The sequence below is a fragment of the Lemur catta genome, chromosome 5 (genome assembly GCF_020740605.2).
Source record: "Lemur catta isolate mLemCat1 chromosome 5, mLemCat1.pri, whole genome shotgun sequence".
In the NCBI taxonomy this organism is placed as follows: Eukaryota; Metazoa; Chordata; class Mammalia; order Primates; family Lemuridae; genus Lemur; species Lemur catta.
Window position 1 is genome coordinate 27,047,353 of NC_059132.1, and position 25,628 is coordinate 27,072,980.

Consider the following 25,628-nt stretch of genomic DNA (forward strand, 5'->3'; position numbering starts at 1 on the left):
CAGATATCCAAACAATATAAAGCACTGTTGGAAGAAGACATAAAAACAGACTTTATTTGACTTTCAAAGAAAACTTTCAAAGTCAAAGGGTTTTTGGAGTTTTAAATTAGTATAGGTAATAAACTCCTGTAATTTCAAATGACTGCTAAAGCAGTAAAGGGAAATATAATCCCTTGCCCACTGGCCTGTGCTAACAGTGAAAGGAAAGACAGAACCACTGAATGATATTGCTATGAAACGACACGCAGCCATGCTGACCTCCACTATACCCTCCTCAGGTTCTAAGAGAAAATCAAGCGAAATAAGGACACTCTATTCAAGTCTAGTATCAAAACTGGTGCAGGACACTTGTTGGGAAGTTAACATTCTCTTCAAAAGGGATTCAAAAGGCCTTCTGAATTATACTTTATTATTATGTTTAAAAATGATTTCCCCTTCCAAGTCGCAAATGCATACAAATATGCCCAGAGGCTCAAGAGAGATGGGCAAAGCCTTATAAATATTCATATAAAACTAGCAGTTATATACCATGTTTCAATAATTCAATGATAAATCCATAAAGAGTATTTGTCTTTCAATTTTGTTTATTTTTAGAAAATAAATGGCAAACCATATACACTGTGGAGCGTGAATACCCCCTCATAGAGTATGAATGATAGTCCGGTTGCGAAGCTCCTGAATATATTCTTTGGCATGAGCGACTGCCGTCTTTGGTGCCTCAGGTGGAGGTGGGGGTCCTTCCACCAACTTCACAAAATAATGGCAATAAACCTTCTCCATGATCCCAAAGTAACCTCTGCCGTGGTAGCGGATGCGTTTCAGGCCCGGGGCTCGCCCTGAGGTAGACGCAGCTAGACAGGGAAGAAAAAGAGAATTATAGCAAATAACTAACCATAGTTTGACCAGCTGAGGAATTTCTGTCCTTTCCGTGACTGGATCCTGTGATTACATGATCTCACTGGTTGACTGGAGCAGGCTTGTCTCAAAACAAGTCTCTTCTGAGTACTAAGAACCAGGAACTATTCTAGTGCTGGAGAAACAAGAGCAAATAAGGCTGGCAAGGCCCCTGCCTCCATGCAGTTTACATTCAGGAGGGTTAAGGAAAAAAAATAACAAAATGATAATTTCAGTTAGGGACAAGTGCTATGAATAAAATGAATCAGAATGATATGACAGAGATTGCTGGGGTGCAGGGGGCAACTGCAGATTGGGGGTGTCAACAGGCATCCCTGAGGATGAGACATTTGACCTAAGACCAGAATGAATCATCCATGCAAATATCTAAGGGTAGAGTATTCCAGGCAGAGGAAACAGCAAGTGCGAAGGCCCAATGCTAGGAATGTATTTGGCTTGTTTTAGGAAAAGAAAGAAAACTAGCAAGCTGAAGCATAGTAAGCAAGGGGAAGAGTGGTGCAAACAAGGGAAAGAGATCAGAGATAATGGCAGGGACAGGATTATATAGGACCCTGTAGGCTAAGGCAGGGAGTACTGATTTTACTCTAATTGTGATGAGAAGCCACGAGAGCTAATGGTTCCCACATGCTGGTTCTTAGACCAGCTACATCAGACTAACCTACAGAACATATTTAAACTGCAGATGCTGAGACCTCCACCTCTGGGGATTCTAATTTAGTATATTTATGGTGGGCCTTGGAAATTACATCCTGACCAAACTTACACACTTTCACCCCCACCCCAGAAGTTCTGATTCATAGCTAGTTTTAGGAACTCCAGCATTAGACTGCCCTCTCAGCTCCCCTCCCCCATTCTGCATATTAAAGTCTGACCTTGAAATTTGAAGAACCTTTTAAATAGTTCATAAAAAGAAATCTATTACCCTGTTCACTCACAGTGAATCAGAGTAGCAGCTACCTTCTACTATTTTCTGAATGTATTTACTCAGTTACTTTGAGTTAATAAGACTTTTAAAAGCGTAAACGTCTACAGAATACATGTCAAATTATCCATTTCAACATTCACCATTCTTATATTCTCACTATGACACACCTTTATAAATATAGGGACTAGATCAAAGTATGTACTTGACAACCCTCTAACTACAATGTCTTTTCATGAAGTGAGTTTCTGCAGAAGCCTCCAGCTTTGCCAAACAAAAAGCTAAGGATGAAAGTAATTAAGAAAACTAGGGTCTTAGTGAGATAAGAAAAGAGCTACTGCCCTTAATTATATCTACTTCATCCACTGAGCACTAAAGAAACAAGCTTAAGAATTTCCAAAGAGAAAGCAGCATTGCACAAATCACTTTGTAATGAAGCACCACCATCTTATTTGTAGGTTCCCAGAATCAACCTGTCCAAAGGAAACCTACAAATAAGAACAGGGAGACTGAAAAGAGAGTAGAAAACTTCTAAAACACATTTTACAAACACGATGGCTGCTTCTGTCCAAAATTGCTACTCTACCCAACTTGAGCACCAATTTCCAAATACTCTAAGGATAACAAACACTGATCCAGTGAAAGATATAACAAAACTAGCTAATTGTGCAGCACTATATAACCTGTTAAAACACAATGATCAACCCTACCATGTTTCGTGTCAACTCTCACTTCCCTTCTACCTCCCCCAAAACACAAATTACGGATATCTGCACAAGAGCAGAAGCTTAATACCTGCTAAATGCTGGTCATGATTTCATCCTTAAGCCATAAAAAATCATCTGCCTATCTTACAGTACATAATGCCATCATTTCTTTATGTCAAAACCAAAACAGCAGTTCTTCTGAAACACCAGGATTCTTCAATACACTGCAATGGGAATACCCAACACAGCCACCCTGAGGTGTGAATGAAATCAGGACTTACAGCATAGCTTCCAAACTGGTTTCTGATTCCTCTCCTCCACTAATCCTGTATGTTAGGGGTTGCAAACTGCTTTTGTATGTGGAACCATTCCAATTAAAACGAAACAGCATGTAGAAGCCCAATATATAAAACACTATCATGTTGACCTGTTCTGATTGAAACATTGGTTGGGGAAGATCCAAAACTGTGCCATTCATTCAATCAACAAGTATTTCTGAGTTCCTACTGGGTGCCAGGCTCTATCTTGGACTCTAAAGATATAGCAGCGACCAAGATATCGAGGGCTCTCCCCCTATATTCCCCACAGACCACAATTTTAACACTACTACTTACAGTTAATAGTCTTAAAACACTACTTTAATACCTTATTATTTAATAAAAATAAATCTCTCGCTCAAACCTCTTCAATACAGTCTGAACCAAATGCCATGGACTGCCATGTTCAGCCCTCTGGAATCTAGGCCCAATTTATCTTTCCAATTTTATCTACTCTAGGTCAACCCTCTACTTCCTTTATACCATTCTACTCATTATACCACACAATTACTACTTATTCCAACCTATGTGCCTTTGCTTATATGGTTACCCCACTTTGAAAATGTGCTCTTCTCCCAGACAGACCTCCAAATCCCCAAAAGCCTATCTTCAAAAGCCAAATTTTTCTAAAAAATCTCCATGACTATTCTAACCCATATTGACCTTTTCTTCTCCATTCAAACAATGCTGTATTTCTCTCTTTGGTCCCAAATCATATGCTATCTTTGTAAGTGTTCATGTTTCATCCATAAAAGTCATCTCCTCAACCAAACTTACATTCCTTTTGTATTGCCCCAAAAGTTCACGATACACAGGGACAGAAATGATTTTAAAATACATTATCTCCTAATTAATGCCACTATTTTCAATACAGAGGTCTCTGGTAAATTTTCTCAAATTCTGACATAGGTTTCAAAGTTTTTCAAGTACATATAATATTAATGGTGTACATGGTTTTATTCCAATTCAGAAGAACAATTCATGTTTTTTTCCAAAGGGATACTACTGTCAAAAAACAAAATTACAAGTGCTAGATATTTTAAACTGATATAAAAGATATACCATTACCTAATTATGTGGGTAGTATGCCCACTGAAGGTACTCAAATACTTTTTGAATGGAAGAAAACATTAAGACATCTCAAAAATGAGAACAATCTGTGCTCTTCTAAAGATAATGCCCAACAGGTACCATGTACTTAAAATATTGCCAATTACTATAATAGTATTTAGATAAATGTGTATCTTGAAATTTTAACAGTAGAAGCCTTCCCCTCCCCACCTCCATCACTGTTAGCCCAGAAGACTGATGTATTAATACAAAGCCAGTAGATCACTTTGCCTAAAGTGATCACTTTAGATGCCATAAATCACTAAGCAGGGACATTTTATTAGTCTATATCCACTTTTTAAGGCCTATTCACAATGTTATTTATTACTCATTATTATAAGACTGAAAAGGAAATGAACTTTCTAAATCTGTGGTCATGCAATAATACGTATTAGCTTTAGGCCAATGACCTAGGCATTTGAAAGAATTACCATATAATGAGAATATATGTAACCAAAAAAGCACTTATTAATACCTTAAATGCCTACACTTATTTCAGGCCATTGCTGAACTGAAATGGTAGCCAAAAAATAACTAGTCTTTCAAAACTCTAATAGAAGTCTATGGAATGCAATGTCTAGGCCTTTTCCAAGAATACAATGAGATAAATCAGTTTTCCACATTTTATGTGTAAGAATCAATAAAGTATCGATTAAATAAATAGCTTCTCAGGCCTCTCCCCTGGGGTTTCAGACCCAGGGGTCTGTGGCAAAGCCTGGGAATCTGTATTTTTATTAAGAACCTCAGATAATTCTTACTGAGGAAGTTTAACAAATACAGGGACAAAATTGCAACGTGTCATGGTAAGATACTTCATCTTCCTGAGGGTACTCATCTGTTTTGATTATGGAATTAGGCATCAAAATACTTAGTGTATAAAAATTTTTTAAATCATTAGACACATCTAAACTTATTAGCCCTACTTAAGAAAAGTGACTTTACCATAGAACTAGATGAAAAGAGAATACAGGTAGGGCAGAGATTTTTCAGTCGAAATGTGCATAAGGAGAACTCTGAATTAAAGGGCCATTTGTGCAGGATTGGCTAAATATATTTTTGCTTAATGGCAACACTGGATCTTGCTCCTTCATTTGAAATGACAGGATTAAGCTCCTTATCCCATCTTTCTTTACTTCAATTACTGAAAAGGATTTAAAGACAGTTATTGAAAAAGATTTAAAGACAAATCCTATTTCATTGGTATCTGAAGTCCATTACAAAGTCTATCAGCTAAGAATCTCACATTCCTATGAAATTAAAAAAAATTACTTAAATTTGATTTGATATTCATAAAGCAGGAAAGATTGCCAAGAAGTTTTAAGCACATAGTCTTGCTCCTCATCCATTTCCTCCCCTCCAATGATTCCAAGCCCTCCTCAGCATTATTTATTCATGCTACTCCCAGAAGAAAACACTTATAATTAACTACTATGGCCCTGCACCTTCTGAGTTGCCATTTTGATTTCCCTCTGCATCTGTGCATGTATTAGAATAAAATTATGCAAGATTCAGCTTTAAAATAAGATATTTCAATAGAAAATCATAACTAATTTGAATTTCATAAGGCTGCATGGTTACCAGCATCAATTCCAGGTGAGTTGAAGTGAGATTTTAACCTAACCACGGTAATTATCTCCAGTAGGCAGAGATAATGTGACAAAGTGGAATTCAGATGATCTTTTTGTCTCTGTTGTTGAAGAATTATAAAGTACAACTAATTTCCCTTGTAATTCAGCCTCCACCCCAATCTAGAGAGTAGCAGTTCTCCATATCTTGAATTTAAAATATCTTTAGATAAAATAGTCCTCCTTATATGTAGGTTTGGCAGATTGAGAAAATTTTGCTCAACAACATCTCTGTTTGATTACAAAACTGCTGAGGTTAGGAGTAACTGCTGCTGTAGTGAGCAGAAACCAGTAACTCCAGCAACTACTCCACTTTACTGTGGTATTGGGAGGGAGCAACAGAAGTCTGTAATAAATGTTGATCTCCTTCTAGGAAAAGAGCTGTGCAAAGGTATGCTGCAAAAAAAGCTCTTACATTTGTACAGTGCATCATGCTTCTGAAAGCATTTTCGCTTAATTTAATTTGATATGGAACAAGCATATAAAAGCAGAGATAATGCTTCAGGATGTAATAACAAAGAAGAACAAACACATTTGGGTCATCTGAGCCTTCCAAGGCCCCTCCGCTTTTATGACTCAACAGATCTTCCATTCTGATAACTGAAAGGTTAAAATATAGAACACCTTTATGGATTAGGCATCTGGCTTGGCACATTATAAACAAAGATTTTTTAAGTCCACCTGTGATCATATATTTATCTCCTGGTTGACAAAGAACTTATTTTCTAAAAAAAAAAAAAAAAAAAATCAGTTATATTCTTTGTTTTGTTATGATTAAAAGACCACTCTATATACCAGTCTTGGTATCCATTATTTAATAACTATTGGCAGTAAGTTTCATGATCTCAGTCTCATCACAGAACAGGTAAGAATAAAACAGCACAGTTATTATCATTTATAATAAATTTAAATTGACATGATTAAGGCTGAACAGTAAGCTATTACCAGCAATTTTCACCACCAAAGCAAGTTCTGAGTGGTTAGATATTAAAGACTGTTGTTAAAGAATATGGCATTACTATTGGAAGACATTTTCCAACACTAAGAATATTAAAAATCTTACCTATATATAAATTGGATCTGAATTCCACATTGTGCTCTCTCACTGCCATATCTTGTGCTTCTAAGAGAACCTTAAACAAGGAAAAGAAAGGCATTTATGTGGCTAAACCTGAACTAAAACAGAATTAATTCCTCATCTCATGCTATCTCTGTTATATGACTGTTAATCACTTGCCTCTATTTTAGAGTCAATTTTAAAAAGAGAATATCAAGTGATAAGAGGACTAAGATGAAGGGAGCTTTCCTTCCTCATACAAGAATTGCAAATGCAGGGAAAACAGTCCATCCTACTAAGTTTTAAATGGCACGAGTAAGCTGTAAAGAAGGAGACAGCAGCACTTGTAAGCAGTACCCCTTGGTAAGGAACATTCTGTCTTTGAGTCAAAGACTTATCAAAAAGTTCATGAAACTCAAGAGCTAAATCTTATTGAAAATTCTTCAACTTTAGATCCAAAGGAACCATTAACAACATCAGACAAGTGGAGAAAATCATACTCAAGAATTTCCTTTAAAAAGTTAATTATTAAGTTTACTCTCCATAGATATTTTAAATTAAGTTAACTTCCTCCAGAATACATTTTTAAAATAGGACAATTGTTCTCAGAAATAAAAGAAACCAAATCTTCTACTCACTTAAAGATAAAGAACATAGTACAAGGCTGAGTACAGAATAGACACTTAGCAAATGCATTCTGAATTGAATTAAATACAGTAAAATCACAGCATTACAACAGGAACCTCTTAGAAGTTTGAATCCATCAATTTCAACTATTCAACCACTAAACTGAAAGAACAGACGTTAGGTGAGAATTAACTGAAAATACAGAAAATAATGCTGATATCCCCAGATGGTAAGGGACAATAGTCAACCCAGCTTTTTGAAACAAAAATATTCACGTGCCTAAAATGAGTCAGCACAATTACCATCAGCACATTTGTACCTAGTTAATCAGCTACATTTAGAATTGGAAGGGTCTTTAGAGATTATCTAATCCAATCCCACATAGTTTAGAGGTGAGAAAAATGGTACCAGACTGAATAAGTGTCTGGTTCATGGTTACAAGAAAAATATCAGAGAAAGGACCAGATTTCAAGTCTCTTGAGTTCCAGTATAGTGCTCTTTCCATTCAACCAATTATAAAATCTTAAGTTCTCATTTGGAATTGACAAAAAAAAAAAATCTTCTAGAAACATACCAAGCCCCAAATCATTAAAAATAAGATTTATTGCATCACAGACGTAAAAAAAAAATGAATTAATAAATGTCTGGAGCAATAAAAGCGTGTCTGGAAAATATACCTAAAGCATATATCATTCCTAAAGAATAAGGATATTAATAAAACTGAGTGCCCTAAATCCATATTATATTAAGTATGCATTCACATCAAAAAATTCAGGGAATTCATGATTTAGGCTGAGCTTATTAACACCAGCAAGACAGCTGCATCCCCCTGTTCCCACCACCACCACACCCAAGTCTACCTCTTTAATTATTTGGGCCCCTTTTTTGTCACTGAATTCCAACTGAGCCAAAGCCTGGTCAATGGACATTCCTCGTATCTATAATTAAAGGGTGATAGACAAGAGAGAATAAAGAAATTAGTGTACAAAGTCAATGTTCTTTTTTCGGCCGGGCGCGGTGGTTCACGCCTGTAATCCTAGCTCTGGGAGGCCGAGGCGGGTGGATCGCTCGAGGTCAGGAGTTCGAGACCAGCCTGAGCAAGAGTGAGACCCCGTCTCTACTAAAAATAGAAAGAAATTATCTGGCCAACTAAAAATATATATACAAAAAAAATTAGCCGGGCATGGTGGCTCATGCCTGTAGTCCCAGCTACTCGGGAGGCTGAGGCAGTAGGATCGCTTAAGCCCAGGAGTTTGAGGTTGCTGTGAGCTAGGCTGATGCCACGGCACTCACTCTAGCCCGGGCAACAAAGTGAGACTCTGTCTCAAAAAAAAAAAAAAAAAACAAAGTCAATGTTCTTTTTTCAATGAAAAATAAAAGCCTTCCGTAGTCTGAATAACTTCTAAATACAGTGAACTGAACTGAGGCAAAAGAGAAGAAAACAAGTTTGAGAAGGGATACCACCTTCAAGTCAAAATCAAATTTAAACATTTTAATCATACAACCTAGACTGTAATAGTTTCAATAACATTAAAAGAGAGAAGATGGTATAAACAGAGACCACAGGTTGGCAATAACCACATTAGGCATTAAAGGCATCTCCTTCTCCTACCAGATAAATGTATTACATGTATATTTGCTGCTTCTGTCTCTCCTCACCTACAAATTTCATTTTCCAGGGAAAAAAACCTGAAAAGCAATAGTTTTAAAATAAGTTGAATCAACTTTTACAGATAAGTAAGCTTCCTGGATTCTGTGGTGATAGCCAGACTCCTCATGCCTTCACTTTAAATATCTAATGTGATTTAGTTTGTCAGAAGGTAAAAATTAAAAATCATACATCTCTGAGCATTATTTTTTTTGATTACCTACCAACTGTCATTCTTTTGATTACCTACCAAGTGTTTTATATTTCTCACTTTTTAGAGAAATCAAGGCAAATTGTTTTGATTTTTCAAATTTGGGGAGGAGAGGACTCATAGTTTTTCTTAGGTATTATACAGTAATTAATAGTCATTTTAGCTTACCAATTTTGCCAAATACCACATCTTGTCTTTGCTATATTTTATTTGTCTTCGACAGTGGTAGATCTCCTTACAAATAGGAAAACAAGAAGAAAACTTTAGCAGATTTATCAAAACGACAGTAACAGACGCTGTTAATATTTTTTCCACTTTCTGTGCCTAACAAAAAGTGCCACAAGAAATAAAAACATTACTAATTTGGAGATTCTTTTTCCGTACACAAAGTTGTTTTTTTCCAAAGTCTTGCTATTTTAAAGATTACTAAGAGAGAAACAGAAACCATAAAATGGCTAGTTTAACGCCAACATTGGCAACATTTCTATCCAGACGAATGGTAAAAGATTTAAATGAAAATGTCTTGAAAACATTTAGCAGGTTAAAAGAACAAAAAAAAGGTACAACAAGAAAAAAGTTCACTATTAGCGAGAAAAATGGCAAAATGGCAAAATGGAAAAGGTAAGTGTATTCACATGAAAAGCCAATATTCCAGGTGGTTGGTCAAGAGTGTAGGTTCTAGATTCAGACTACCTGTGTTTAAATCCCAACTCTGCCATTTACTAGCTACATAACCTTGGGCAACCTACTTATCCTCTCCCTGCCTAACTTTCCTCTTCTTTAAAATGAAGATAATGGTATCTACCCTATAAAACTATAAGGATAAGATAACATAGCCTATGTAAAGAAACCGTTTTACAGTGCCTGGCACATGGTTAAGTTCTCAGTAAATATTAGTTTTTATTGCCTTCTATTTAAAGTGATAAGTATGTCCTGTTTTTTTAAAATCAATCACCTACTAAACAATTTATAGTTCACAAAGCACTTTTCAGACTCATTATTTCATTTAAACTAACTCTATGAATTGAGAGAGGAAACATTTTATAACCCTTTTACAAACTGAAAATCAGAAATCAAGTGACTTATCCAAGACCACAAAGCTTGTGAGAGACAAAGCTGGAAACCAAAGAAAAAGTACATGAAGCACCTACCAATGTCTAACAGAATGTCTCGCAGGTGTACCTTCAAAAGTTCCCCTTCTTACTCTAAAAACCATTTTTTTCCCACTACTATATCATACTGCCACTTTTAAAAAATTAGAAAACATTTGTTAAGACAAACAATAGCAAGATCTCAAAACTTTTATTAACAACATTCTGACTGCTGCTGGAAATTTTCAAATGCCTTAGAACAACAGAGTTTTCTCAAGTGGCCATCTTTTAAAATGCAGCAGATTTCATTTCAGTTGTAATAGAAGCAGACAGCCTGAAACTGTAGCAATAGCCTAATGACATTCCCAGCAATAAAGTGTCCTGGGGAGCAAGGGAGAGGAAAGAAGAACTGTCATGACTTATAATATTAATCTGCAAAAATTAATCTACTCAATGAAATCTTTTATATAGAAACCTTTTAATTCATAGATTCCTGTGGTGAGATATCTTTAAACTTGAATTGTATATGATTATCCTCAAGTTTTGTTATTAAAAAAAAAAAATATATATATATATATAGAGAGAGAGAGAGAGAGAGAGAGAGAGCAAGCGAGTGTGCATGCACATGCACACACTCCTGGCAAGAACATGGGCAAAAGGAATAAAGTGTCTACAAGAAAGGGGAAAGTTTCTTAATCATCCTCTCCAAAAACTAAAAAGCTCAACATTTACTTTGGGCAGGTGAAATGTCTAAGGGCAATTTCTAAAGATAAACTAGACAAAAAGTCTCAGTAAATAAACCTATCATGGCAAACAAACAAAATGGAAAATCTGGAGGTGAGAAGCCCTAGTTATATATTGCTGCCATTAACTAACCAATATGGTAAATTAGGTAAAGTTGAGTGAGGACATGATGTACAAAATAGCTATTCAAATGAAGTAAAAGCAAATCTAAATTAGGAAATGTCTAAGCCAACAAGTTATACAGAAATCAATTTATTTTTAAATGCATATAACTCAAATGAGTAAAAAGTGTTACCTAATAAAAGTCCTTAATAGAGCTCTATGAGAGTCACCTTAATGACTTATCAGCATGTTGATTAATTTATAAATTTAAAATATGCTTCTTATAGAAATGGTTGTTCAACGAGTTTTGATACAGTCTCATCACACTTTTATTTAACATTGCTTTTTTCAAAGATACCACAAAAGTAAACTTGAGCCCAAATTAACAAGGGGTGACTATCATGAAGAAAGCCCTTTAATTTCTCTCTGGCTTACTTTCTTTACCAGTATGGAGCCACATATAAGATAAAGTCTACATAAGAATCTACACTGTTTAGAAAGTGGTGCTTGCTAAATTAGTACAGTGGTATTAAAAATATCCAGAGTAGCCTAAAACAAGTCTACATGGGTGACATTATTTTTAATTTACTGCTACAGGGTTGAATCACTACCCACATCCACTATTATTTATTCACTATATATTCCAATGCAGAAGATCAGAATTAGGTAGATGGTAAATATTATCTGGCCCTCTTTTAAACTAGAGAAAAAACTAATTTTAAATTTTGCAGCTAGCAGCTGGCAAGTCTAATGGACACTATACATAATAGCACAGTATTGTGAACTATGTGTCCAAATAAGTGAATTATTTCCTATAAATAAGCTAGGTATTTATGATGAGTATTAGCATTTTCAGTCAAAGCAGGCACAGTTGAGACACCAATGTCAATTTACTAAATACAATTTAAAGTTAGAAAACATTAAGGTATTTTCCAAAAGCCATAATTTGTCCCCAAAAGGATTACTGGAACAAAATCTGTGCAAAATAGAGAATTAAATTAGATTGTTCCAAAGTGCCTATATATAATCAAACCAAATGCCTTCAAACAGGCATTTGTGTAAGAAGAATAAATGATACAAAAAGTTAATCAAAATAGTGTCACTAAATACAATATACAATAAATTACTGGACTGACATTGTTCTTCATTTGCTAAAGTTAAGTAGATGACATACTATCAACTATTAATATTTGAGTTTTGCCATTCAAAATATATCATGAAGTGTATTTTTTTAAATATCAAAAAAACTCCAGAAGGAACAGAGCCCTGCTGACACCTTGATTTCAGCATTCTGGGCTCCAGAACTGTTAGAGAATAAATCTCTGTTGTTTTAAGGAAATCAATACATTTATTAATTAATATCCAAAAAGATTAGCACAATACAAAATTCTGCTATTAGATTCTGGACCTGACAAATACCATTATGATTTATTTCCAAGTAATACCTAATTTCAAAGAGCTCGGGTAAGGCCGGGCACGGTGGCTCACATCTGTAATCCTGGCAGTCTGGGAAGCCAGGGCGGGGGGATTGCTTGAGGTCAGGAGTGCCAAAGAGCTCAGGTAAGAAGTAAAGAAAGCTCCTTAACTATAAGAAATATTTTATCTATGGTATTTGTGCAGTTGTGTAACTTTTTGTAAATTTTGGTTAATTACAAAATGGTGTCAATAGCCCACATTCTGTAACAAAACATGAAATTAAAAAGTTATTTGTTTAAACTATTAGAATCTCTTCCTCCTCTTATTTCATAATCAGGTGGGAGCTCTTAAAGTCATTAAATTAACTCCCTCAAATCAGAAAAAAAGGAAAACGTAAGACTGTGCCGATTCAGACCAATACTTAGCAACTAACTGATCTTTTCTTAATGAAAGGCATGCTGTCAAGTTCACATAAACACTAAGCAAATGACATGGTCCTTATTATTACTTAGATGAGACATTATTCAGTAGCCTTGAATCCCAAAAATCTTTAGAAGATGTTTGCTGAACTGAATGATTTGTAATTAACACAGTAATTCTATTTCTAAAGTATTTACCACAGTTTATTTTAAGGATTCAAATGTTCTCATCTTGTTTATTCTATCATTATTTGTTTAAATTTTTTAATAGTTGTGTATGTATTCCACAGTAAATTCCCATTAAGCTGAAAGTTGGTTTTATATCTCAGACTACAGCAATGTCTAAAAGTTTGGAGAGGGTAAAAGAATTCTGAGCAGCTAAAGATAAGATAAATCTCAGGTAGAAATCCATTGATTAAATTCAAACTTTATGTTCAAATGTTTGTGACTTACAAACAGAAAAAAAATTGGTAGGTCTACATTCAACATTGGAAAAATCATGTATATGATTTAAATATTGGCCAATGGTTTAAGTCATTCCAGCCAGCTCCACATGTTCTATTACAAAGAATTCATCATCAAGCCTCTTGGAGTCAAAAATCAGGGTCTCAAACTATAAGCAGCTTAGTTTTACAGTTAAGGCCCTTATCCAGGAGGTCAAGCAAAGGCAAACAAATAAGCAAAGCAGTAACGATCCTTCAAACCACCACAGAGATAAATCTAGTACATTTTCTGTGTCAATGAAAGGATCATGCAAATTGCTGTATAATTTTTATTTTTTTAACATGGAATAATAAATCATTGCTAACCACATAAGAGTAAGACCACTTTCTCAAAATTAAAAGATTAGTTCTGCCCACATACTTACTGCAGGTCTCCGAGGTTCTCCAGGCAGTTGTGGAGGATAAACAGTTTTATTCTTCTTCTCCCATCTTCGAGAAATGTCAAGAGAAGCACTTGTATGGATATATGATTGGGGTAAAACACTGTGAGATGAAAGAAACCTATAAAATAACAGACACTTAGAATCTTTTTGCAGAGCTTACATATCTTCTGAACCACATCAGCTTTCTGAATACCTGTAACACTTTCAGGACTCACGTAATTCATGAACTGAATTATCGAGCAAATACTAAATTACTACAATCAAATGAAAATATTTCCAATGGGGTATTTAATTTAGAAACACCGTACATTAAATCAAAAGTTCCTGGCCACGCATGATGGCTCACACCTGTAATCCCAGCACTTTAGGAGGCAGAGACAGGATGATGGCTTGAGGTCAGGAGCTCAAGATCAGCCCGACAAACACCGAGATCCTGTCTCTACAAAAACTAGAAATAATAGCTGGGTGTGATGGCATGCACCTGTAGTCCCAGCTACTTGGGAGGCTGAGGCAGGAGGATCCCTTGATTCCAGGAATTTGAGGTTGCAGTGAGCTATGATGAAGCCACTGCACTCCAGCCCAGGAAATAGAGTTAAGACCCTGTCTCAAAAAAATAATAATAAAATAAATCAAAAGTTCCTACATGCCCTCTCCTGGCCAGTTGTTGGAATAACACTGAATTAAAGCATATAAAATGAAACCACCTTAAGGTAAAATAGAAAATACAAACTAATTCAAAACTGAGGCTTTTATGAGACTTCTCATGTGAGAAAGCCTGTGAAGAGTCAGCAGAGAAAACAAACCCAAGAAAAGGAAGGTGGTGGAATTAACAAATGATGGCATGCGTTATTGCTAGGATCCCTTCTGTAAAATTGTTTTCCAACAAAATCTCCAACAAACTTTTAAGTCTGCCTATAGCTCTAGTTTACTGCTGGCATTCTAAAGAATCAAAATGAATTTTAAAAAATTTTTAAAGCACTGAAAGGCAGCCTTAAAAGGCACTCTGGATTATCTTTTATCATTTAAAATTAAAATATCATTATTACTGATAACAGCTTTTCACTTACTAGGAAACTCAGATCCCTTTAGCTTCACCATATCTCTGCATAAATTGGGCAAAAGAAGGCTAGGCGTGAACCAAGGCTCCAGAGTGCTTGTACACAGAATATCCACACAGGTGCCCACAGCACTGTGAGACTGTCAGAGCTCACCATAAACAGTATACTGCAACAAACATCCACATTTCCTTACTCTCATTATTCAGGTGTTTTCTAGCTACCAATACTGGAAGAGGGTAAGTTTAAGTATCATTTTTAAAATTCTACCCATAGTCATCAGAAAATGAAGAGTAGCATATATAAGCCAAATTGTAGGATTGAAGAGTCAATTCAGGTAAGACAGAGTATCTGAGGACTTCCTAAAGTCACAACTTAAAAAAGAAAACTAATACCTATTTACTACTCAAAGTTCATTTTGAAATTTTTAGTACAAAATATATCCAAGTCCCAAGTGAAGATAATGCTAGCCTCAGGCTAATCTTGAGAATATCATGCTATTACACTCAGCAAGGTAAAAAGTTTTTTGTTCCAAAGTTACTTCTAAGAACATTATGTGAATCCTACACTTGAGACTGAATATCCTCCCTCTTGCCTCAATTAAAATCTAAAACAAAGGGGCTGTATATTCTCATAACTCAACATAATTTTAATTTGTAAAAGGACAAATCAAACAAAGAAACGAGTTTAGCAAACAAAAAAGTGAAATTCCAGCAACTTTGAACCATAACATGCTCCGAGTTTCTCAACCTCTGCTTTATTGACATTTTGAGCCAACTAGGGATCCGTCCTGTGCATTGTCGGATGTTTAGCAGCATCTCTCACCTCTACCCACTAGATGCCAGAAGCCCCCAAAAAGTTGTGACAATGAAAAATGTCTCCAGACTTTGCTCACTGTCCTCTGGCAGGCAAAATCACCCCCAGCTGAAAGTCATTATGAGCTACAGCAACAGCAAAAAACAAAACAAAAACAAAAAGTGCTAGTTTTTGTAGACTCGAGAACAGGACCTCTCTATTCCAAAAGGTTCCTGTTATCATGTGATAACATGTAAATGGTTAATAAGCCAGATTTTTCTCAATACGTAAACCAGGGATGACACCTCAAATGCCTAAATTTTATATTCTTATTCATAAATCCCAAATGGACCCTTAAGGTTGCCTGGCAATCCTACCATATTCCCCTAGTCTATTTACTCTTCTAGCCCCTATGGACAAATTTCATACCTCATCCTGCTATTCACACTTCCCATATCTCCTCCCTCATCGTCAGTCTCAGCTGATAACTTTGCTTCTTATTTTGCTGAGAAAACTGAACTATCAGAAGAGAATTTACACAAGCTCCCAGCACCTAATCTACATACCTACCTGAATGTATGTTCATACATACCTACTACTTTCTCTCTTGTTAATGTGAATGAATTGTCTATCCCCTAGCTAGGAGCAATCCCATCCCCTGCCTCCTAGGTAACATTCCTTCCCACCTATTCAAGGACATTGCTCCAGCAGATTCTCTCTTCCTCCTTTCCATCATCATGTTTTTACTTTCTATTGGATCACTCCCATCAGCAAACATACAGTACTCTAATATCTCTCAGCTTAAAACAAACCCTTCTCTAGGTACCACTACAAAACCCCTAAAGGAGTTGCCTAAATTACCCATCTCCAATTCCAATCCTCCGGTTCACCCTTAACCCTCTGCAATCAGACTTGTGCCTGCATTACTCTACCACAACTACTTTATCAAAGTCTTTGAAGACATCTGTGTTGCAAGATCCAATGGTTAATTCTCAATCCTCACCCTAAGAATGACATAAGTATCTCTGGTCACTTGCTCTTCCTTGAGACACTTTCTTTACTTACTTGGGTTCCAGGACACTTAAGGTTTTCCTCTCACCTTTCTGCCCAGTCTCCTTTGTTGTTTCTTCATGTCCCTCCTTGATGTGTAAATGTTGGCTGCCTTAGAATCAATCTTCAGACTCTTCTGCTTTCTATCTATACCCACTCCCGTAGTCAACCAGTTTCACATCTCAAATACTATGCATGCACCGATGATTCCCAAATTTACTTCCCTTCCCTGAACTCCAAACTCATATGCCCAATTGCCTACTCATATCTCCACCTGCATGCTTACACATCTCAGACCTAACAATCCCCAAACTGAGCTCCTGATATTCTCCCCAAAACCTGCTCCTCTGGAAGTCTTCATATCTCAATAAATGGTAACTCCATCCTTCCAGTGGCTCAGGTGATAAGCCCTGGTGTCACCTTTCTTTCTCACACCTTACATCCAATCCATCAGCCAGTTCTATCAGCTATCGTTAACATACTGCCAGAATCCAACCATTCACCCACCTTCACAGCCACCCTAATCCATGATCTCTTACCCAAAAACTCCAGGGATCTCTGCTTCTATCCTTGCTCCCCATCCCCACTCTCATCTATTCTCAATACAGCAGCCAGAAAGAACCCTTCATAAACATAAGTCAGATCATATTACTCCCATGCTCAAAACCTGCCAATGGTTTCCCATCTCACACCGAGTAAGAGCCAAATGGGCGGGAACCTGCAGCCTTAAGGCTACATGTGGCCTTCTGGATCCTTGAGTGCAGCCTTTTGACTGAATCCAAATTGGTTAAAAGGATTTGTTCCATGAAGTTATTGATCTCCTACTCCCTATTCCTCTCTGACCTCATCTCTTATACCATCTTCCCTCTTCTTTCACTCACTGTTCTTGACCATACCAGGTGTGGTTCCTCTAAGCTGTTCTACCAGTCTAGAATGTTTGCTCAGATGTTGGCACAACTTGCTCCCTCATTTCCTTCAGATCTTTACTCAAATGTTATCTTTTCAGTGAGGCCTTGTGACACACACACACACACACACACTCACTCTTCTATTCCCAATCTCTGCTTTTACTTTCTCCTAAGCAGATGTCACTATCTAAGACTCTACATTTTACTCATTTTGCTCATTAGTTGCCCTCACTAGATTGTACACTCCATGAGGGCAGGGAATATTGTTTGGTTTTGCTCACTGCAAAATCCCCAGTGCTAGAACAGTTCCTTGTACACAGCAGGCACTATATATATACCTGTAGGATAAATAAAATAATACAGGGGACAGCCAAATAAGGTAAGAAGACTGGGTATAAATAACTATGCAAAAAGTTTACATGTGGTTGGAAATTGAAGAAAACTGAAGGGTATATGCCCCTTCTAAAGGGTGGTACACTCTTCAGATCTGAACAATTGTTGTCATGCATTGCAACACAGAAGAGAATCTAGAAATCTAGACTTTTACGGGAATCTGCCAGTTTTTAATGTTGATTTTAAAAGGAGTGTTTAAACACTATGTAGTCCAAATAAAACATGCCTGCAGGCTTGATTCATCCCACAGATCTCCAATCTGTAATTTCTTGGGGTAAGCTAGCATAGCCCCAAAGCAAGTATTTAAAGGAAGTCCCATTCTTGCCTGCCCCCCTGTTACTCTCCTTTTCCATGATACAGTTTATATACCAGAGACTTTGGCCCACTGTAGAGAGGAATAAGAACAAATAGAAAACAAAGAATCACAATTCTCAGCAGAACAATTTTTAAAAGTAATCTGAGAATGAATCAAAAAGTTCATGAATATATTTTGGATCAACTTCCTGTTTCACAGACCTAAAGCTTTCCCTCAGAGAAACTAGTGGAAGCCTCTGGTGTCAATAATCATTCAAAACTAAGGCATTAACCCTTTCAGATCATTGCTGTATCATTTAATCAGTCATACTCTAATTAGTAACTTATTGTATGGGCATATAGAATTTCTAAAAGCCTCATTTAGTACAAAAGAATACTTAAAATAGTTAAAAGAATTTGGATAATCAGCACAAGCTATGCTATTACATAAAGATGGAAATCTGTACCCATGCTTCATTTGCAGTTAGGATTCCTTCATGGCACTGGATTAGAAAAAAAGAATCCCAATTCCTGGCAATCTTTCAGACAATTTACATCTGTTCAAGGCTGACATATTTTATAGTGTCTTTTTTCTGATACCAAATGTGTAGAGTTTTTCCACACCAACAACCAATTCTCCAACACCAAGTGGGTGTTCAACAATTGAATTCAATTCTGACACTATCTTCCTGCCGTTAGCATCAGATCCTACAAGTTAAAGGGCTCAGTCCCACAAGATGGCCTCCACTTCAGATGCCAGCTGCAAAAGGGCTGCCCAGGCTCCCCGTACTTCTGTCTGGCTGATTTCTAATTTGAGGGTTCCCATGACCCCTCCACCCAGGTTCAATGATATGCTATAACAAATGGCACACAGAACTTGGAAAAACACTCTACTTACATTTATTATAAAGGATACAACTCAGGAACAGCCAAATGGAAGAGATGCATAGGGCAAGGTATGGAGGCAGGGGAAGGCACAGAGCTTCTAAACCTTCTCCAAGCAAGCCTCCATCCCAGTATATTAATGTGTTCACCAACCACAAAGCTCTGAGAATCTCAAACCTCATTGTTAAAGTTTTTATAATCTAATTTCCAGCCCCTGCCATGCCCTTTGTTCCAAAGGGACTTGTTAAGAGTAACTACAGACACTCTTATTACTAATGAAATTCTAAGGGTTTTAGGAGCTTTGTGCCAAGAATCAGGGACAAAAACCAAATCTATTTTTTATTATACCACAAGTAATTCTAGGTGAAGAGGATGCAAAGAGATACAAAACATCATTGTAGCCCTCAAGTGATTGAAAATTCAGTTAGGGAGATAGAGAAGTAACCATAAACGTCCAATAGGCATTAAGATGTCAGAAGGGCCGGGCATGGTGGCTCACACTTATAATCCTAGCATTTGGGAGGCCGAGGCAGGAGGATCCTTTGAGTTCAGGAGTTTGAGACCAGCCTGAGCAAGAGTGAGACCCCGTCTCTACTAAAAAAAAATAGAAAGAAATTAGCTGGACAACTAAAAATACATAGAAAAAATTAGCCGGACATGGTGGCACATGCCTGTAGTCCCAGGCTACTTGGGAGGCTGAGGCAGTAGGATTGCTTGAGCCCAGGAGTTTGAGGTTGCTGTGACACTGGGCACTCTAGCCCAGGCGACAGAGTGAGACTCTGTCTCAAAAAATAAAATCAAATAAAATAAGAAAAGAAAGGATGTCAGAAGAAGGAGCAATGTGAGGTAATCGGAAAGGCGGAAAGGCTTTAAAGATAGGACTTCAGCTGAGTGTTGAAGAAAGTACATACTTTGACAGAGACCAAGTAAAAGGGCACTCCAGGCTAAGGGAGTAGTAGAAGTAAAGGTGTGATTTGCAGGGAAGACCCAAAGATGACCTATAAGACCTCTTTGAAAAGAGAATACAGTGGGCTGAATGGTGGCACCAAAGATATGTCCAGTCCATATCCTCACACCCAGAATCTGTGAACAATAACTTACATGGCAAAAGATGTGATTAAGTTAGTGATCTTGAGAGGAAAGCACTTATCCTGAATTATCTTGTTCAGCCCTAAATGCAATCAATTTGTTACAGCAGCCCTAGGAAACTAGTACAGAAACCTTTTAGGTCTATGAGTTAGACTTCAACCAGACACAAACTCTAATCAAAAGAACTGGCTTGTGAGTGCTTTGAAAGAAATAAAGTATCACATAAGAGACTGACTAAATGAATATAAGTATCATGGAATTGAAAATGTCCACCTATAAGATCTTGTTTTGTGCATGATCATTTTAGGGTTTATTGTCAAGCTACAAATAATGGTCAATTTTTCTTTTTTCAAACATAAATTCAGCATACACTTGATTTCTATTTGAATACTTTCAATCAAAATATTAAAATAAAAGATCTTTAAATTATACCACCCATATTGATTGTGCTTTGTAGTTCCTGGAGACTGCCTTCACTTTTAGAAACATACCCTGAAATGTTTAAGAGTAAAGTACCACAATGTGTGCAACTCACTTTCAAAATGGCTCAGGGAAAAAAAAAAAGTGCGTATATTTATTTATAAAGACCGCTAAAGCCATGTAAACAACTGGTGGATCCAGCTGAAGGATACTTTAATATTCCTTCAACTTTCCTGTAGGGTTGAAATTTTTCCAAATAAATTGAAGGAAATATTATTTCAACCATTAATGCAAGGGCTACTGCTCAACATGGTTTTCAACACACTTCACATTGCTAATCATTTTTGTATGCTCATTGCATGGCAAATATTACAGTACCTCATGTGTCACAAACAGACGCTTATGCTTAGCTATGATACCCCAGTGCAGAGATTCCTAGACTGAAGACTATGAAATTACAAGCAAAATTATAAATGCAAGATAAATTTTTCTTGGAAAATGTTTTGTGGCTTTCCTCATATTCTCAAAGGGGTCTGCGACTCAAATTTGAGAACCATTGTCCTAAAAGGTAAGGACTCATAATCCCTCAGACCACAAGGTTAAATTTAAATAAGACGGTACAAAAACAATGTCAAATCTTGGGAGTCACAGCAATCAGAACACTAAAAGTACAGATGAACAAAAACCAGAGATAATTTCTACCTTTTACTTTATAAAAATCTTTTAAAAGTGACTTGACTAAATAGAAAAGTAGACTAATTTATGTTTCAGTTTCTTCTTGCCAACTGTTCTATAAAACTAGGGCTGATAGATGAGAGATATACAATCTCATCTAAGAGTGTAAAGTGGCTACTGATTGCTTCCAGCATAAAAATCAGATTCCTTTAAAATAACTTCATGGTGGTATCATTCCCATCACTTCCACAGTACCAGGCACTATAGTAGACATTTTACATATTAGTCTCTAAGTTCTCACCACCACTCTCTAAGGTTCATATCCTCATTTTATTGAGATGAGAAAACTAATCCTCAGAGAAGTTAAGCAAATTGCCCAAGGCCAGAACATTTGTCCCTGGCAAAGACCTGAAACCCAGCTCCTGCAGCCTAGTGTTTACTCTAATATATTACACTGCTATCATCATTTTCCTGCCAAACTGATAACTCATGACATTTCCAAATTGGTTTTTCTTGTGGAAAATTTCAACCTATGTACAGCTTAGTCACTAGTACCTTCAAAATTTTACACTAGCCCTTCTATTTCTAAACCACCAAAATATACTCTTTCACTCTTTAAACTTAAACTTTAAAAATCACCTGTTCCAAAAAGACTCTCCTGATAAATCCCTTCTGGGCCCATCACTCCATCACTCCCATGGTGACACAGCACTATCTAAAGCCAGAGAATATTTTTTTTAGATCCCCACTTTGCCATTTATTAACTGTATAACCTTCAGTAAGTCACAAAACCTCTCAAATGCCCCCATTGGTAAAATAGGAGACTTGGAATTCGAAGATTGAAAACTGTCAGTCCGCTAACAAATATAGCCTGTAGAAAAGTTGTATTTGGTCAGCAGCATTTTTCTTAACCCAATTCAATGCCTTTAGATAGGGAATGTACTCTACTGACCGCCTGACTACCACAGGCCCTACCACTCTTTCATTTTATATAGACCACTTCTAGTTCATTCATTTCTAGTCCAGTGCCTCAATGCAGTTAAGTTTCCAATCACTGAATCAGATGATCTCTAAAATTTTACATAATTATCATGAGCACTGTTTATACCTTTCTACTTAGTTTTCATACAGTCATTTTCTCCAATAGAAAGTCTGGAATGGGGATTCATAAAATTATATAAATAATTTCAGAAATGCAAAGCATCTTAGAGCTTATCCAGCAAAATCCAACATTCTTACATCATGACACAGATGAAAACACTAAAGCCAAACTGCTCAAATTTCTTATTCAGAGCTTCCTAGTACAAGCTGGTCTGAGACAATTCAAATCAACAAACATTACCAAAATATTTACTTTGTGTAAGACCAAATGCGGAACTACAAAAAGGAACAAGAACTGTCTCTACCTGTCCAAGATACATAAGCGAGTAAAGGGCACAGACACATATACATGAAGCCATTATATTACAGAAGACACACATGCTAGAAGGAAAGAAAAATTAGTTTCTTTCTGTTTGAGAGAGATCTGAGATAACTTCCTGAAAGGGAAACATCAGAGCAGGGATTTGAATAATGGGCAGGACTGCTGTTATGGACAGGAACTGTGGGCACAGCAGGAAAAGACAAGAAGCAAGTAAATGCACAGCACATTCAGAAAAAGTAAGTAAATCATATGGCTAGGTGTGCAGTGATAGAAGATAATGTTAGAAAGCAAAGTGTAGACAAATCCTAAAAGCAAGTGCTTATTATTTTCTTCATTAACCCACCTCTTCATCCCCCTAGGACCCAAAAACCTAGGACAGGGCTAAATATAACAGGAATTCAATAAAAATTCATACTAATAGAAACATTAATAGCAGCTAGGATTTACGGTGAAATTATTACATGTCATACATGTACTAATATTTCATATGGGTTATCTCATTTAAACCTCACTACAAAAAAATCTATGATAGGTATTAATATTACTTTTCTATCACATAAGAGATAACTGAAACTTATAAAGGATAAATAACTTTTACAAAATCACACAGTTAAAAAATAGATTCATACCCAACTTATCTGTCTCAAAAGCATATGAACTGAACCAAGATAAATGCTAACAAATGTACCAACCAGAAAATTTACAATCAGATTACCAACCTCCAAACATCGATAACTGAATTGCAGAAGAGGGACAATAAGTAGACGGCAGGGAAAGGTTCCAGCTAGATTGCATTCTTCAACCTTTAAAGAACCCTTTAGTCCTAATGCCACAGCATGCTCTGAAGAATACAGTACCAAGCTCCAAAACTTCCTATAACTGAGTGGCCTTGGACAAGTTATTTTACGTTTCGGGGCTTCAATTTCCTTTTCTGAAAAACGGGTATAACAGTACCTACTCGTAAGATGTTATAAGAATGAGATAATGCATATAGAGCACTTAACACAGTGTTAAGCACGATGTAAACCACCATTGTATACGACACAGTCCCTCCCCACGTAAGTAAGTAACCAGAGAGGTAACTAAAACTTTGGACGCTTCCATATGGAGATGCAACAGTCTAACCATGTCCAGAAAGATCAGAGGAGATTGTTCAGAAAACTCATTTACAGTGGCCCTTGGGCAGTGGGTAATTCTGACCTCGGCCTGGCTATGTAATAAGGTAGCAGAAAAACAGGGTGACTCGGGCTGTCAGTTCGCTTCACTGGCGCCAGAGCTCCAAGCATCGTCCAGGACACAGGCTCTCAGTAACTGGCAGACTAGTAAGGAGGCCTCGGGCCCTTCTCAAACTCCGACGCGAGAGACTTACCCCAAGGCCAGCTTCCCCCGGCTCCTCGGGTTCTGTATACATAACGCACCTGCAACAGCAACACAAGCCGTCAACTCAGACCCCACCTCGACTCCCTTCTGGAGCTTCACCACTAATAAATCCTTACCCAACCGTCCCAGGACTGCCGCCGCCATCTTTCACCCTTCCTCTACGGAAGCCTCCGCGTTCAAACAGCGTCAGGGCAACACGCATGCGCAGTACTCCAGCTTCTCTCTCCGCTGGGAAACCCAGCCTTACTTACATCCGCGGAGTTGTCATGGAGACCGCGAACACGCTGCACCAACGCGTGGTCAGACCAGCCTCGCCAGGGAATGAATGACTTAATAAAGGCCAAAAACTAGTGCGCTTTCGGAAATTCACCTGGGTCCAGAAAAATTGTGAAGCCTTACCTCACAAATGGCCTGAAAGGCGTGGAGAACAGAGTGCATGAACAAGCGGCTTAACCCTGGGGGCCTCAGTTTTCTTGTCAGAAATAACTATCTCTAAGGCATAAGTTTGTTGTAAAGATCACTTCCGGTGGTGTGAAACCTCTTTTAAAGAACGAATGGTTCAAATATGATGCAAGATGTCCTAATCCCTACTAATCTCCTGGTTGACCTCCAAGAGATCAACCAAGAGAGTTAATATTCATCAGGCACTTACTACCATATATATCCAGCAGACATTTCACTAAACCTCATTTATTTCTCACAGCAATCCAGCAAGGCATGGATTATCATTTGGTTAAAGTCTCGTAGCTAACAACTGGCAAAACCAGTGGTCAATCCAGGGCTGCGTGTCTCCAAAATTGGTGCCCCTGGACACATCCAAATATATGTTTGACCTCTCTACATTGAGGATAGGTATTTTATGTTTCTATTTGTCACATATGTAGGAGTGCCCGGTACCCAATATAAACAAGCAATACAGTGGTAGTGCAGAATCTGAGCATTTTAGCCTGCTGAAAGTAGGAAGAAAATTCTATTCTTTTTCTTCCACAGCACTTACTACATAGGATTCCCTTTACAAGCTGGCGCTCAAGCAAGCAAATCAAAAGTCACTCCATTTGCTTCTCTTTAATCTTTGAGTACCAAGTACCCGGAGCCAAAATTTCCACCCAGTTGCAGAAACTGTTCCTTTCCTTTTTTATTCCAGATTAGTAATTTTATCTTTTGTTAATTGGCTTCTTGTATATATCTTTCAATCATCTCCACAACTAGCAAACTGCCCTGGCACATAGCGTTCAAAAAATAATTCCAGCACTCTGGGAGGCTGAAGCGGGAGGATCTCTTGAGGTCAGGAGTTCGAGACCAAGCCTGAGCAAGAGCGAGGCTCTCGTCTTTACTAAAAATAGAAAAATTAGCCAGTTGCGTGTCGCGTGCCAGGAGTCCCAGCTGCTCGGGAGGCTGAGGCAGGAGGATCGCGTGAGCCCAGGAGTTTGAGGTTGCAGTGGGAGGTAGCTCCACGGTCCAATC

At 37.3% G+C, this 25,628-nt stretch overlaps 1 protein-coding gene across 3 annotated transcripts; it reads right to left on the minus strand.

Annotated features, from left to right (window-relative positions):
- Positions 1–573: 573 nt before the first annotated feature.
- On the minus strand, positions 574–25,447 carry MRPL22 (mitochondrial ribosomal protein L22). 3 transcript variants are annotated; one of them, XM_045551294.1, is made up of 7 exons: positions 24,281–25,447; positions 24,154–24,202; positions 13,780–13,897; positions 9,308–9,373; positions 8,141–8,218; positions 6,660–6,729; positions 574–851 (listed from the first exon to the last, which is right to left on the minus strand). In XM_045551294.1, exons 1-7 carry the CDS (start codon positions 24,306–24,308, stop codon positions 640–642), a joined length of 621 nt encoding a protein of 206 aa, XP_045407250.1. In that variant the 5' UTR covers positions 24,309–25,447; the 3' UTR covers positions 574–639. The 3 variants fall into 3 exon arrangements, with proteins under 3 accessions (XP_045407250.1, XP_045407249.1, XP_045407251.1); XM_045551293.1 differs by having other exon boundaries at positions 13,780–13,915; positions 24,281–25,445; XM_045551295.1 differs by having other exon boundaries at positions 13,780–13,867; positions 24,281–25,431.
- Between the last annotated feature and the right edge of the window lie 181 nt (positions 25,448–25,628).

Excerpts from the sequence above, each read along its gene's own strand:
- MRPL22 (XM_045551293.1), bottom strand. The coding sequence starts at position 24,308 with ATGGCGGCGGCAGTCCTGGGACGGTTGG. Across the intron at positions 9,374-13,779 it reads GAGAACCTCGGAGACCTGCA|GAGATCTACCACTGTCGAAG; the intron begins GTAAGTATGTGG and ends CCTATTTGTAAG. Across the intron at positions 852-6,659 it reads CAGATCCAATTTATATATAG|CTGCGTCTACCTCAGGGCGA; the intron begins GTAAGATTTTTA and ends TTCCCTGTCTAG.